At 45.8% G+C, this 16167-nt stretch overlaps 1 protein-coding gene across 2 annotated transcripts in view; it reads right to left on the reverse strand.

Moving 5' to 3' along the window:
* Nucleotides 1-16167, reverse strand: part of HNRNPUL1 (heterogeneous nuclear ribonucleoprotein U like 1) — a 34634-nt gene that overhangs the window by 9940 nt on the left and 8527 nt on the right. For both annotated transcript variants that reach the window (XM_082676484.1, XM_082676483.1), the window contains exons 4-10: nucleotides 15973-16046; nucleotides 14291-14430; nucleotides 12142-12241; nucleotides 10248-10360; nucleotides 5144-5410; nucleotides 3893-4015; nucleotides 3667-3795 (exon numbers count right to left, since the gene is read on the reverse strand). In XM_082676484.1, coding sequence (XP_082532610.1) covers nucleotides 3667-3795; nucleotides 3893-4015; nucleotides 5144-5410; nucleotides 10248-10360; nucleotides 12142-12241; nucleotides 14291-14430; nucleotides 15973-16046 — 946 coding nt within the window. The remainder of the gene's footprint in view (nucleotides 1-3666; nucleotides 3796-3892; nucleotides 4016-5143; nucleotides 5411-10247; nucleotides 10361-12141; nucleotides 12242-14290; nucleotides 14431-15972; nucleotides 16047-16167) is intronic.

Genomic DNA, 16167 nt, shown 5'->3' on the forward strand with positions numbered 1-16167 from the left:
TTACTTTGGGTCTCCACTGTAGCCCTGGGTTTCTGTTTCAGGCAAAGGCGTGGCTCTTGCCAACAGGGATGCAAAGCAGGACTACAATCACTTGTTCTGAGGGCTGAGGCAAGGTCAGCGACGTTGTCATATCCAGCCCTGCCTCTGATCACTGCCTGGCCTAGCTCTGGGCTGTTAGAATCCTAAGAGAACTCCTAGCCTGCAGACCTCAACCCTGGGGGTGGTTTGGGCCCTCACATATGGCCCTGCAGGGGCTTTCTCAGAAGCCTCCAGGAAGGCAAGTTTGCTGCCTCACAGAGGCCAGCTCCTACTCTGCACCTTGGTAGGCAAGGGACAGGCCAGGCAGCGTTTCATTCCAGAGGATTTCCACTGGCAGCAGAGCCACCTGAAGCAATGTGGCCTACCTCTTCTTTCTTTTCTTTTTCTCCTCGGCTGTTCCACTGCTCTAACACCCACATAATCTGAAGAGAGTACTCAGGTCACCATGGAATGTAGGTAAAAGCCCCAACTACACGGTTCACTTGGCCTAGCTTGGCTTCTGTAGCTACGTTCTCCTCCCCTCTCAAGGAGGGGCATTTCTGAGGTCAAACTACCAACAGGAGACCCAGAAGAGCCAAATGTGAGGAGGTCTGACCACTCAGGAAAAACCAGAGAAGAAAAAAGATGGTGCTGGGCTGAGATCCAGGGACCGCAGGGACTTTGCCTGTAGTACCAGTTTCTGCTCTGGGAATCCCATCTAACTCAGGAGACAGCTAAGCATCAACTTACCCCTCACTGCCAAGGCTGGTGGGGTAGGAAATGCCAGGGTCTGGCCTGGGGCCTGCTCTGTATCTCCTACACACACGCTCACCCACCCAGGGTTTTCTGGAACACACTTTTTGGGGTTTAAGCCAAAACAGGTCGAACCACTGGCTTCAGACCTCTTCCCATGCCTCAGTAATCTCTAGTTTCGGGCCCCAAGTCAATCCTCCAATCTGTGGCCAACCAGAGAACCCTGCTCCCCCACCTTCAGAGTTCACGTTCTTTGGCCTCACTGTTGGCCTAGAACACTTGGCCTGATCTTCATGTTCCTCCACCAGGAGGCCAGCAGCACTGAAGACCACAGGTGCATCTGGAACAGCCCTGGACCCTGTCCCTGAACAAGGCAGCATAAGCTGAGAGGGCCAACGGCAAGTCTTTACTGTGCTCAACTGTTCTGTGCCTGGCTGAGGGGCTGGGGCCCTGACCTCTAGAGAAAGCCCACTTTGAAATGCTGGACAGAGATGTTAAGACAATTATAACCTCTAGGATTATAAACTTTCTCCATGGGCCACATATTTGAAATGGGTTTCACAGCTGATTTAACTAGTAAACTGAGAAAAAGACAGGCAGGGAATACTTGCTGGGGTATCCAAAAAAGGAATTCTCAAGGTATTAAAACACCACTGCTCTATCTTTCAGGACAGAATCCCACTGAGGCCAAGCTGGACTACAGCTCCAAAATGCCCTGACAAGAAAAATGGGGCAAAGTGAGGTTAGGGTTAACAAACAAACAAACAAACAAAGTCTTCAACGGGGGAGAAGGCTGGCTGTACGCATTATTGATGGGGCTGAGCTGGGGCAGCAACCCTGAGTAGCTCTTGGACTACCCTGTGCCCAACTGTCCCCTTCCCCCATAAATATATTCTAAACATTAGCCCAATTAGTAGTTTTTTTATCAAAATTTACTATTATGGGATCATGTTCTGTCTTCTTCACAAATGTGTCTTCAGGGCTCAATCCCATGGTTGCGGCATTGGTCACTGGATAAAAGTAGTACATCTTTTCATGTCTACTTTCCAGAAAAGCAGAACCCAGAGTAAATCTCACATCTCCACCATCACAGAAGAATGCCAATTGTATTGCATAGCCTTGGCCAACTGAGCATAACTGTTTCATCAGCAAACCAGATTTCTACTCTCAGTACCTAACTGCTTGGCAAGATCATTTAATTTTTCTGTCATAAAGAACTATCACCAGCCAGTAGCCATTTTTTTTGTCTTTAAGAATAAGTTCTTTGTACTCCTTTCAAAGGTTGGATATCGAGGCATCAATTTTTCAACTCTAAACACTAGATTACCAATATATTATAAAAGAATATAATGCAGGAACAGCCAGATGGAACAAACACAAAGGGCAAGCTATGTGGGAAGGGGCACAGAACTTCCATGCTCTTCTGAAGAGCACTTGTCCACTTGTTCACCAACCCAGAAGCTCCTGCTTAATTGTTTTGTGTAAGATGCTCACTCCTATGCAAAAGCACCTTGATCCCCTGGAGTTTCCAACCACGTTTCCTTCTTCCTTTTTTTTTTTAAAAAAAGGTTGGAAGTTGGCTTTAATTTAACTTATTTATTTTTGGCCTCTCCATGCAGCTTGTGGGATCCCAGTTCCCTGACCAGGGATTGAACCTGGGCCCCCTGCAGTGGGAGCATGGAGTCCTAACCACTGGACCGCCAGGGAAGTCCCTCCACCACCTTTCTGATCAACCACTAAAACCAGCTCCACCCTCATCAGAAGCCCTTTGAACTCATGGTAACCAAGTACTCAGGACTACACATACGGAAGGCACTCCAGTTAAGGCTGCCAGGCTGGGGGTGCTACTTAGTTTACATATTTGCACACTTACAGGTTTTTAAGAAAACACAAATACAAGGCTGAGGGGGAACAGAGGCTTGTTTGTACATCCTCAAATACAAAATCTGCTACTTGAGAAAGCCTTCAGGACAAACGTCAAGGAGGTCTCACAGGTGGTAAACAAGAAGCACTCGTTGCTCTGAGACAGGGATCTTTAACCACGTTTGGGTCACTCATACTTTTGGGAATGCCAAAAGCCACAGACGATCTTCCTATCCCAACTCAAAACATTTTAGTTAAAAAAAGATCATATCTGGGACTTCCCTGGCAGTTCAGTGGTTAAAACTCCACGCTTCCAACGCAGGGGGGCATGGGATCCCTGGTCAGGGAACTAAGATCCCACACACCATGCAGTGAGGCCAAAAAACAAAACAAACAAACAAACAAACATATCTGCATCTTCATACAAAATTCTGTGTTTAATTTCAAAAGTTCCCAAATTGCCTAATGTTAAGAACCTTGCTCTTCATTGAAATGCAGGTAAAAAATATGTAACATATAGGTACCTGACAGTCATACAAACATGCTAAGAGAAGCTGGGACACACCTATCCTGTAGGTTAACAACCACCTCCAGCTACTATGTGCCAGTTCCCGTGTTAGGTGTGCGGGCACCATTTTGAGCTGTGTTTTACAGACCAGGAGACTCAGAGGATAAAGTCAGCTGCCCACAGGCACGCAGCTAGGAGGCAGCAGAGCTGGGATTCAAGCCCAGGTTTGTCTGGCTCAGAAATCCATGCCTTTCCATTTCACAAAATTTGCTCTCACAAAATGTTCTTTTGTGCTGCTTGTGGCCTGAGCTAGGCCTGGATTGCTGCTCCAGACCCCTGCTTGCAGACCAGACTCAGAAAGCTGTGTTAAGAGTCTGGGACTGTGCCATCATGTATGGCTGACCTCTAACCAGTACTGCAGTCTAAGAGCATTACAGGGAAAAAAATACAAGGACCAGAGAGGACTTCCCAGGCATCCAATGGCCCCTTCCCTCTCCTGGGGCGTGACAGTCACCAGTAAGTACCTGATCTAGGATATAGTTGCGTTTCTTTCGGGCAGCGATCTGGATGAGGCGGTTGAGGCACTGGGTGGCCTGCTGGATCAGGACGTCCCAGCGGCCGGCGTAGTTCCTCTGACGGCGTAGGCCCATCACCTGTGGGCAGGGGGTGGTGAGGGGTGGTTGGTCCTGTTTGCTGAGCAGTATTCAGGGAGTGGGAGGTGGAAGAGGAGAGACCAGGGGCTATCCTTACCCGCATCTTATCCATGATGGCATTGGTACCCAGGATGTTGTACTTCTTGGAGGGGTTAGAGGCTGCATGTTTGATGGCCCATGTGGTCTTACCGGCGGCAGGCAGGCCCACCATCATCAGAATCTATAAGAACAGGACCAGGAGGGACACTGTGAACCAGAAACAGTGTATGGCATGGCAGCCTGGCATCACCCTGACTTGATGGTGACCGTGAGGGTGACTCTAAACCTCATGGCCACCTCTGGGAAATGGAAGCAGTAACAGCGTCTACCTCATAGTACTGTTGTTGGGATTCAAAGAGATGAGGGTTGTCAGACTCTCAGCAGAGGGCCTGCTCTTATGAGTATTTACATTTTTGTTTAGGCGGGATTCAGGGGCCTCTGAAAGGGAAAGGTCCACGGAATAGGCACAAGGAGTGGTATAACCTTCCCGGAGTCTCAGATGGGGACAGACTGTATGCATAAGGACGAGCATCATTTCTAATCAGTACGTTTACAATTTGGCAAACACTGGATGTAACCAAAATGCCCAAAAAGAGGAAAATAGTGAGGCTAATAACAATGAGTTTCAAAAGAGGTGTTCACGTGGTGGGACAAAGCTCACAAAATAACACTAAGTGAAAGGGCATGATATCAAAATGCTTACACCCTAAGATCTCAACTGTAAGTGTGTGTGTATAAATGGCACCTAGCACAGCAAAAGGCATAGGATAAGCTCCAAAACTTTCAAAGAAAACTTATTTGTGGATGGTGGAATTAAAGGGAACTTTAATTTTCTTTATGTTTCTTAATTTTCTAGAATAAACACAAAATCACTTATATATCAGAAAGAAACATTATTTGAGGACAAAGACCACCAGTACAGCTTCTGCAACCAAATCAGCTCTAAGTCCAGTTGCTGTTTTTGTTCTCGGAGAGCCTTGGATGGGAGCATGGAGCTGCACAACCTCCTCCAAGGACTCGCTCACCAGGAAGTGCCTTCACACCCTCTTCCGCTGGGAGGAAAGCCTCCTTTTCCAAGATTCTGACCACACCCAAGGAGCAGTGTGGCAACTTCCTTTTGGAATCTTTCTGACATTTAGGTGTCTTACCTTGGCCCCTCCCTCCTTGGACTAAGTCACACACGCACAGCCCTCACCTCACTCTCACAGCAGCTTTCACCACACTCAGCTACTGAATGTCTCCCCTCTGTCTTGGCAGCAACGTGGCTCTGGAGAGGCGGCCACCAATTCAGGCTTCCAGGCCCACTCACCTCACACTCTGCCTTGCTCTTTGGTCCGACAGTGCCCCGGATTCGCTCACTCAGGGGAAGGTGCTGGATGAAGGTGAAGCCTGGCAGGACAGAACAGTAGGGCTCTGCCCTCTGCCCGAAGTTGAACTCCACTGCACAATTCTTCACCAGGACATGAGGGTAGAGGGCCTGACCCCCTAAGGCTTCCTTCTGGATTCGGAAGGCAATGCCCATCCACTTCCCATTTTTGGTGAAGGAAAGTTCCACGTCATTTCCACATTCAAAGTCCTAGGAAATAAAGCCAGAGAAAGATAACTGCCAATGTTCTGCTTAAGGCACTGGGAGGCACAAGTCAGAGCAGACGCAGGGAATGGAAACAGAGCTGGCCTCCCAGATTCAAGTGCGTCCCTCCTCAATGTACAGATGCATCGGGAAGCACCAGGGAACAGCTCAGACAACATGCAGCCCAAAGTCCTCCTTGCCCAAGACCCAAAAAGCTGGTGGATGTGAAGTGTGTAATTTTAGGAAGCTCCAAGTATTTGAGTCTTGTGCCTAGCCTGAGACAGAGGAAGGCAAAAGCAGTCCTGTCCATTCTCATCCCCAGCAGGTAACAGATGGAAAGAAAGCCACAGCAGGGCCTTTTAAGTCAGGCCCTGCTCTACACGTGCATTCATTTATATGCTCTTCTTGATGCTTATGTCTACAGTGATCTGGGCCTGACACAGCTCAGAGCCTAGTGGGGAATTAGACAAGGACACCATCCTAATTCAGTTAAGAGCACCTACACAGGAGCAAGATTCTCTGAGGAGGAAGTCAAGTCCTGAACAATAAACGGGAAGGAGCCAAGTCTGGGGTGAGAGGAGAGAGTCCTAAAGAGAAGTGTTGTTTGTGTACATATCTGGCAGTGAGCGAACATAGGGTCAGACTGGCTGAAGCATAAAGGATTGGGGGTTGGGGGTTGGGGAGTGATTTCAGGTACAGCTGGAGAGCCAGGAAGGGACCATATTCTTTAATTCAACAGTTTATTGAGTCCTTACTGATCAGTTGAAGTTTAGTGGTTAAGATCCTGTTTTGGAAGGCAGGCTGCTTCAGCTCTACCATTTACTCCATCTTCAGTTTCCTTATCAAAGAAGAGGGGCCAGGAACTTCCCTGGTGGTCCAGTGGATAAGACTCTGAGCTCCCAATGCAGGGGGCCTGGGTTCGATCCCTGGTCAGGGAACTAGATTCCCACACACTCCAACTAAGAGCCCTCGCGCAGCAACAAAGATCCCGTGTGCCACAACTAAGACCCAGCATAAATAAATAAATAATTTTTAGTTATTAAAAAAAAAGAGGGGCCATGATAAGATTCCACACTGTATAGAGTTGTTCTGAGGATCTAACAGGTGAATGTGCTTACTATAGAGTGAGTGCATTATGAATGCGTGCTCTCATTCCAAGATGCCAGGCACTGCTCTGGGCTAAAGTGGTGGGGAGGAGACATGGTCCCTGTTCTCAGCGAGGGAGGGGCTCTCTGTTACCTCAGAAGTTCGAATTCGTGCTGACAGCAGCAGAGCAGAGCTCCTGACTTGTTTTGAATAGGGGAATGGCCTGGTCAAAACTGTGTTTCAGAAAGATCACTCTGGCTGCAGGGTAAAGGTTTACAATTAAGGGAGACTCAAAACTTGGGATCATACGGAAGACGGAAGCACAGGTCGGGTTCCTGACAGAAAAGTACAAGACGTGGTATTTCCTCCCTTTTGCATGCGGAGACCACCTTGGGACTTGCCCTTTGAGAAGCTGTGAAAGCCCCTTTCCCTAAGGAGCCTCCTCACTACCCTCCTCAGTGCTCACAGGGCACAGTTCTACACAGTCCTTTATATCTGTAAGTGTCCGTAAGCACCCACACAGGTCGAGACCATGCAGGGCAGACATGCAAACATCTGTTGGACTAAATCCTGCCTCGATCCTCACAGCACAGTCCCTGCCATGTCTTCTCACCTGAGCAAGAGTGGCCCAGGTCACCTTTGCTCTACCGCGGAAATGAGCAGCGTGGGGGTTAGCCTTCCTTACGTCCACCAGCTTCGCTAAAGGAACTTACCATGTTGTACACAAACCAGCACCCTCAACTGACAAACCCACCACCGACGGCACCAACTGTCAAAGACGCAAGGGTAGCTGTGTCACTTCTGCAAAACCATTCCCGAGTGCCACACCAGGGCCTAAGGACCCAAAGTCCTTAAGCCTCGCATTATTCAAAGTGTGCCATTTTTGCAGCCTGAGGCTCCAAGTATTTTACTCCTTACGGTTTGCTGAAGTGAGTTACACTGTTCTCTCTACCTGGAAGGCCATTTTGTCCTTTCTGTTTTGTGAATGTTGAGAACTCAAGTTCTGACACAAATGTCCTCCCCACCAGTTCCTTCAGGTCATTGATTTTTCACACCCCTTCTAACCCTTCACTCTGAGTCTTTTAAAGTGATGGCATTCTTTAAACAAAGGAAACTGAACATAAAATCTTAAAAGTAGAAGTAAAAATGAACAGGCTGAAGCAAGAGTCAGGCCTAAAGTTCCAAACTGCCACACACTCACAGAACCTCACGCTCAGATGGGACAGTCTGGGGAACCCAGTCACACGTTGATGAAACATTAAATTGTTACAACCTCCCTGGAGTACAGTCTTGATGGTAGCTATCAAAAATTAAAAATACACCTTTGACTCAGAAGTTATACTTTCAGAGGTAAATATTACAACCACATTCCCACAAGAACGCAAAGATGTGCAAATTGCTCACACCAGCACTGCTAAATGTGCTCCAAAGGGAAAGTGGGAGAGACTAAATCACACAGGATATCCATGTATGGGAACACGAAAAGCCCTCCAAGATACTCTGATAAGTGGGAAAAAGATAAGCTGTCACTGCAGCACTGACTTCCGGCAAATAATTTTCAGGTCCACCCGGGAAACTGACACCTGCATCAGAATACTAGGCAGCTACTAAGTAAAAAGGTGAGAACTAACCAAATGTCCATTAATAGAGGATTGATTATATAAATATGGTAGATCAACACAATGACTATGGACTATATAAAAGAACAAAGAAATCCTCTGTGAAGCGATATATTAAAAAAAATAACTCTAAGATACATAGTTAAACAAAAAAAGATACAAAATAACATGTATAACATGCTACCTTTTGTGTAAAAGAAGAAAAATAACAATCATCTTTCTTGTATTTTTATAAAGAAATCCTGAATACCAGTGGGCTTATGTGTAGGGGAGGGCATATGTGAACCATGGGTGGAGTGGGAAGGTCTCAAGAAGACTTTATACCTTTCTGTATTTCTGGATATTTTTGGAAACCACAGGAATTTATTAACTATTCAACAATGTTTTAAATTGAGCTAGATCTATACTATCTGTGCATACAGGGAAAGATAGCTGAGATTTACTTTTTTTTTTTTTAAGAGATTTACTTTTAAATGGAAAAAAAATGCAAGGTTTGGAACAATGTGCAGAATATAAACATGGTTAATTTTTAAGAAAACATGCTTTTTATTAAAAAGATAATGAGGTTGTGAAAGACAAAGGAAGATTGAGAAACTGTTTCAGACTAAAAAAGACATGACAACAGAATGCAATTCGTGATCCTGAACTAGAAACCAAATTGCTCTAAAGGATGTTGTTGGGACAGCTGACAAAATTTAAATGTGGACTATGGAGTGGGCAATAGCATTAAATCAATGTTAAATTTGATAACTGTACTGTGGTTAAGATAATAGCTCTATTCTTAAGAAATGTATGCTAAAGTATTAAGGAATAAAGACACAATGTAGGCAACCTACTCTCAAACAGGTCAGATAAAAATCATATACATATATGTACATATATTTGGGAAAAATGGTAAAGCAAATGTTAGAATCTGGACAGGGCTCTATGAGAATTCCATGGCTTTTCCTTAAGTTTGAAATTATTTCAAAGAGGGGAAAGGGCTTCCCTGGTGGCGCAGTGGTTGAGAGTCCGCCTGCCGATGCAGGGGACACGGGTTCGTGCCCCGGTCTCGGAAGATCCCACATGCCGCGGCGCGGCTGGGCCCATGAGCTATGGCCGCTGAGCCTGCGCTATGCCCGGAGCCTGTGCTCCGCAACGGGAGAGGCCACAACAGTGAGAGGCCCGCGCACCACAAAAAAAAAGAGGGGAAAAAAAAGAAAGAAAGAAAAAAAAAAGAGTACCTGTGTACAAACATGAGGATGCAGAGGGAACAAAACCAAGAAGAAGCATCCACCTGGGTAGTCACTCCTCCCTGGGGCTTCACGGCACATTTTACAAACATTTAACTTCTAGTGATAATAGTGTTAAGTAGTATTTACTGAGCATTTATTATGTGCCAGACGTTGTTGTAAGTGCTTCTAATGGGTTAACTTAATGACTCCACATGAAATTCTAGAGTAGATGCAAACATTCTCATCGAGAAGAAACTGAAATACAGGGAGGGTAGTCCAGGGCTGTGAGAGGAAGAGCAGGGACTGGGTCTGGGTCTAGGGATTCTGGACCCAGAGGCAACAGCCACACTCCACAGCACTGTGAGTGCTGGTCACTGTTCTTGGGGACTGAAGTTCAGCAGCAGTTCAGGCATCCTCCATCTTGTTCTGCTTTGCATCCATCCCCACCGTCCTCAAAGGCAACGCACTATTGGAAGCCTGGCTTAACCAATGTGAGGTGAAGGAAGGAAGAAGTTTTGGGATGAGATGATGCTAAAGTGGGAAAAGAGCCAACATCACTGCCTTTGAGAATGGATAGGCTATTCTGTAGCAAAGGAAGATAAGAAATTCCTGAGTCTGTTTAGAAAATGTAACTCTGGTATGTAGGAAGGGAGGAAGGTTGTGCACACCTGACATCCCCAAACTTCTTCAGGGTTGCCACCTGACGGCTTTGCACAAAAGACCTGAAGGGGTAGAATGGGAGAATTTTGCACAAAATGACTGCAAACATTCCAGTGCGTCAAAGAGAGACAAAGAGGTATGGCGAGAGTGGCTGGACACAGGGCAGACAATGGACAGAGGTATTCTGAAAAAGAAAAGTCTGCAGGTTGACCTGACAGGACCAACATTTGGTTCTGCCAACTCCCACAGGCTGCCAGCACTCACCGCAAAGCAGCCAATCACATCATTCTCTGCAAACTTGTCTCCGTAGTTTTCAAACCGGCTACTGGTGGACTTCTTCCCAGTGCCTCCATAGCCATAGGAGAAAGGCTCTTCGCCTGATGGAAGAAACAGGCAAAGGCAGGTTAAACCTGCGATGGTCACAACAGCCTTTATGGCTGTCATGTAGTTTTAAATTAAAAAATCATTTTCTTTACTAGTTTTACTAATCAGATGCTTTTGGCGGGGAAGGTAAGAAAGGTTCCGTTGAAAGGAAGCCCCTCATTATGCAGAACTTCTGAGGGCTTGATGGCTTTAGATGTTAAGTCTGGGAGTAGGAGCTGAACTGAACTGCTTTGCACAGAAGGGAGAATTTGGAAAAATAAAGGGAGGAGGGAAGAGAGGAGCTGGGATAGAGGAAGGTTGTATGCTGAGATGCATCCCTTTGCTGTGACCTTCAATATTCAGTTAAGTCTCCTAATGGCGTCAATTTTTGGTGCCAATGAGTTTTGGTCAGAAATCAGTAAAAGGATTTTGCTTCTGCAGACCATAAGGTCTAATACCTAGGAAAGGTACTGGATTGCCTTAGGCTACAGAACTGGGTGCTGATGCAATATGACTGAGACCCCAGGGGCCCTGGCTGACATCTGGGTTATAGAGAGATCCTAGGCCAGGAACCCAAGGCGCATCCTGCCAGTAAAGCAGGAGCCAACAGCATGAACTCCAGGCCCAGTTCTAGTATGAATCAGCTGTGTAACCTTGGACATCTGCTCCACTGTTCTGGGCTTTGTATCTTTATCTGTATCAACTACTTTCCACTTATACCTCAAAAGTGAAAGAAAGATAAAAGGAGATGACACATGAGTCTTAAATAAAAACTGCTAATACGTATCAAAATGAAAAGTGTTCACTGTTTTTAACCTAGCACTTCTACTTTTAAAGATCAGACTAATTACACACAAGGGCAGCTCAAGTGTTTAACAGCAAAAATTTGCAATCAACTTAAATGACCTACAAAACATTGATAAATAAGTGATACAACTGTAAAGCGAAAAATTATGCAGTGGTCAAAAAAGCTATGCTTATTTACAAAAATATACCCATGGATATTAAGTGGGAAAAAGCAATCAGGTTACAGTAGTCCGTATAATGTGCCCCATCTGAGAAACACAAAGGACAAAACACAAACTGTCTGGAAGGCTACAGATGAAAATGTTAACACTGGTTGTTATCTCACAGGTTTAGAAGGATTTTCATTTTTCTCCTCTGTAATGGCCTGAATTTTCACAAGGAGCACACATTATTTTCATTTTTTTCTTTACACATTATTTTCATAATCAGAATGTTTTTATGACCAAGGAAGAAGGTTCTCAGCATTGGTCACTGAAATCAGTCACTTGGGGTCAGAAGGTCACTGAGGCCTGGGGTTCTGTGAAAATTCAAAACCTCTCAAGGCAGCCCCTGCCCCTCTCCACCAGCCAGCCCTGGCCCCATTGGTCTCTGCTTTCTCTTTTACTCTGGGTTAAGCTCTGGACAGAAAATTCCAGATAGGACTTAATGGGACTTGAGGAACTTATTACTTTCAGCTTGGTTTGAGAACAGGAGACAACTGGTGTTTTTTTTAAGAAAGGGAACAGTTTTCTAAAGAGGACTTTGGACCCTCTCCTTAAAGATGCAGGATAAATTTTTGTAGAAAAGTTGTTATCACTGTGGTCCTGCCAACTGAATCCTGTATGTCTGAAGATGGGAAGCGGCACAAGCCTAATCCTTGTTGTCTGTTCCATCCCAGGGTGGTTCTGTTCTGGGTCCAATGCGGGAAAGAGAAACTTAGGAAGCTTGAGATTCCAGGGACAGAGGCACCCGCTCTACTCTCTGGATTGCTTGGCTGACCTCCTCTTACCTAGCTGAGTGCTGCAGGAGTCCAGGGACCAACCAATACGGACAACGTGTGGGTCGGGCTCTGTAGATGGAAGGTGCTTCACAGAGATTTCCTCATTGATCTGGGAACAGAGAACAAGAGGGCTCAGAAGTGATTCTCTGGAGGCTGATGGGTTACGAGGCAATACAGGAGGGAAGTGCGCAGATGTTAAAAAAAACAAACAAGCAAACAAACAAACAAACAAAGCAGCAGGCTTTTGCTGCTGGGGAAAAGGTATCTACACTGCTCTGAAGGGCCTGTTGTACTGAAACCAGGGCCTCTAAAGGGCTTAGGAGAGTTCAGGGCCACAGAGAAGGGAATTTCAGAACCAGTTATGTTTTAGTTTTAACACTTGCTGCAGGGGAAACAGGGACTCTCATAACATTTGGTGTAGAAACATAAACTGGTACAATGTCTTTGGAGGGCAACTTAGCAGTCTTTATTAACTATAAATGCACATGCTCTATAACCAAGCAATTCAACTTCCAGTTTATCCTATAGATACATACACCCAAAAATATTCAGTGAGGCAGTGTTTATGTTGAAAAGGGAGGGAGGCAGGGAGGGAGAAAGCAAGTAGAAACCACCTATAAGGCACTGGTCACATTATGGCACATTCCTGCCACAGAATATGATGCAGCGGTTAAAAAGAATGAGGCAGGGCTGATACACTGGGGTATGGAAAAATGTCCAAGACACAGTATTAAGTAAAAGCAGCAGAAAGAATAAAAGGTGCCTTCTGGGGACTTCGTTGGTGGCGCAGTCTGCCTGCCAATGCAGGGGACACAGGTTCGATCCCTGGTCCGGGAAGGTCTCACATGCCGCGGAGCAACTAAGCCCGTGCGCCACAACTACTGAGCCTGCACTCTAGAGCCCGCGAGTCACAACTACGGGAGCCCACGTGCCACAACTACTGGAGCCCACGTGCCTAGAGCCCCTGCTCTGCAACAAGGGAAGCCACTGCAATGAGAAGCCCGTGCACCGCAACTAAGAGTAGCCCCTGCTCGCCGCAACAAGAGAAAGCCTGCATGCAGCAATGAAGACCCAATGCAGCCAAAAATAAATAAAAATTAAAAAGAAAAAAAAAGGTATCTTCTGACTTAACCTTTAATTAAATCAGAGGTTAGACTGTCTAATAACCAATATCTATCTGCATTAGATTGTGGCTTTCAGAAAGTTACCCTATGTCACTGACTTTTGCACACACATCTTTCACATTTTAACATCTCCAAAGTCAGGATATATCTTACAATTGATGTGTGAAAGCCCCGTCAGTATAATTGGCAGTGTTTCTCTACGAGCAGCACAAAACAATGCACAACTTAGAATCAACGTCTTAGCCAAGCAAATACGATAACCCTTGGTCTTAGCTTCCACCTCTAAAAACAGTATGTATTTCAACAGTATGTATTTCATGATGATACTGTGAGGATTAATAGAGATATCCATGAAAAGAACTTGGCACTGTATCTAACACATGCAATGTGTTTTGTAAGTATTACCTATCATAAATAAGTTTGGATATGCAAAGGATACACAAGAAATTGTTAACACATAAGGTATCTTTGGAGGGTAGGACGGGGATTGGGAGGATGTGAGTATAACTCTGGTTTTCACCCTATAGTCTTTTATGCTTTCTGAACTTTATTAAACACGAGCACATATTATTTTCATAAACATAACCGGACGTGGAACTGTGGAGAGATGATGGTAGAGGATGACCTGATGGCAGAACCTTTCTTTTTCTTGCTCTTCCCTGTCCTCCCTTTAATTGGTGATGAGCAATTCTTTCTAGCTCACTGTTTTTCCAAACAGCTCCTTTTCCTAGTTCTACAAGTATGTCATCCTTAGAATGGTTGGCTATACAATACCTGGGTCAAACCCCATCAAGGGAAAATCTGTTTGAAGAAGCAATGTATGGTCAGCCTGCTTTCCCCATATATTATTTAGCAATGACATAGTTCTTCTCAGTTCATTTTACTTTTTTTTTTTTTTTTTTTTGCTGGGACACAGTCTATGCTCAATCAAATCTCTTTTGCAATCATGGCTCTGACCAAGGTGGTTGGTGACAGGTTATTCCAAAGGATGGACCTATTTTCTGTCCCTATCCCGTCTGGTTGCTCCCACTCACCTTCATCTCAAAGCACACACGGCCCCTTCTGACCCCATAGCTGGCGCGGGCTCCTGACCACAGGTATGCAAAACCTTCAATTGTGAGTGGGTAGCCACTACTCCGGTCTCGGGCCACCTTGAAGTGGAGGTCGCAGTTATCTGTGGAGGAAAAAGCCTGTATTTGGCTGATGTTTTAATGGTCCCGAGAGGGACAGGCACAGGCAGAGGTAAGTTCCCCAAGAGTGTTAACCAGGAGTACACAAGCTGACACATCATGGGGGCAGGTTCATGAGAAGCCAGCCGCATCGCCTAACCAGTCTCCCTTTTAGCACAAAGGCCCTGGACTACTGCAAACTGGCCTGCACAGGATGAAAACAGCCACTCTACATAGGAACGAGGGTTTTTCACCTGGCTGAGGTCCCAGGATGGCTGTCGGGGGCGCCCCTGGAAATAATACACACATGCTTCTGATGGGGATGTATACTTGCTAGGGAGAGGGTCCATATTCTTACCAGTTTCAAGGGATTTTAGAATTTAAAAAGGTTAATCCCCACTGCCATACACTTCAACCATCTCCCATGCTAACTCTATTAGTGTGGAAGCCAGACTCCTGCTGCCAACAGCTGCACAAACATCTGACCCTGATCCACACCCACCACCCAGGACCACTGTCAGGTGCACCACAGACTCCCACCTCCTCAAGTGGGCCTAGGACTCTGCTGCTCGGACTCTCCCCTGTCTTCAAGTCTTTTCTGACCATCTCGTCCAGTAGGCTCTCTCCTTTCTCTAAAGGCTGAGTGCCATGGTCTGTACAACTGGCATTTGATCAGATGCTGCTTCAGGGACCACCGCCACCCAATACTTTAAAAAATGTTTAGCTTTACTCTGGGTATATGTCTTTGAGATCTTGCGATAGAAGGGACTGTGTACGAGATGTCTTTATCTCTTCCAAAGCATGTAGCCACTGGTCTATAAACATGAGCTTCGTAAAGAAGTACACGAATGAACTTCTGTTAACTTTCCACTCTGTTGAAAAGTGCAGCCCTCAGACTTGATTGGGCTTCTGGGTGTGTTTAAAAATTCGGATTCACAGGCTCTACCACTTAGAATTTGTCTTAGGAGGTCTGAGGAGGGACAGGACCTTTATATTCATTCCCCCAAGTGTTTAGATGCACAGTCAAGGGGAAAACCACTTATCCAGAGGAAAGAAAACTGAACTGGAGGACAGACCAGGTTAATGCCTGAGAAGACAAAACGGCATTGGTTTCACCAGGAACGTGAGCAGCTGATGGAAACTGGGGAAACGGCCGTCAAAGAGTTAAGTTTCCCCAGCAGCACTCAGGTTCCCTTCCCGCTTAAATGACAACCCTCCATGTTTACAGGGTGCTAGGGTTTTCCAACTTGCTCTGGTATCCACTCTCTGATGAATGTCACTCAAAGTCCTCTGAGGTATTAGGGCAGGATTATTCCTCCCTGAAGAGAAGCTCAGAGAAGTAGAATGACTTGCCCAGAATCTCACAGTTAGAGCTGAGAGCAGATCTTCTGTCTCCAAACCAGCACCCTCATTCTAGAGCTCTGCTGTTTCTCACATCTGAACTAACACTGGCTCTGGATGGTGCCGGGCAGGAATTCTGTGAAGGTTAAGGCAACCTCCCAATACTGAGTGGAAGGCAGTATCAAACAGGCATTCCAAAGACTCACATGTGTCGATGGCAACAAGGGTGTCATCAAAGTCATCTTCATCCTCTTCAGCGGGAGGCTGAGGAGAGCGGCCCCTGTGTCATAAAGAGGTATTACGTTACATGAAAACGGACAGACAAGGGAAGAAGGGAACTGAAGGTTCTGCTTGAATTTACAAGTGGCCTCCAAGCTGCTTCCTGGATTTCAAGTTCTTGC

This window comes from Grampus griseus (assembly GCF_964374135.1).
Source record: "Grampus griseus genome assembly, chromosome: 19".
NCBI lineage: Eukaryota > Metazoa > Chordata > Mammalia > Artiodactyla > Delphinidae > Grampus > Grampus griseus.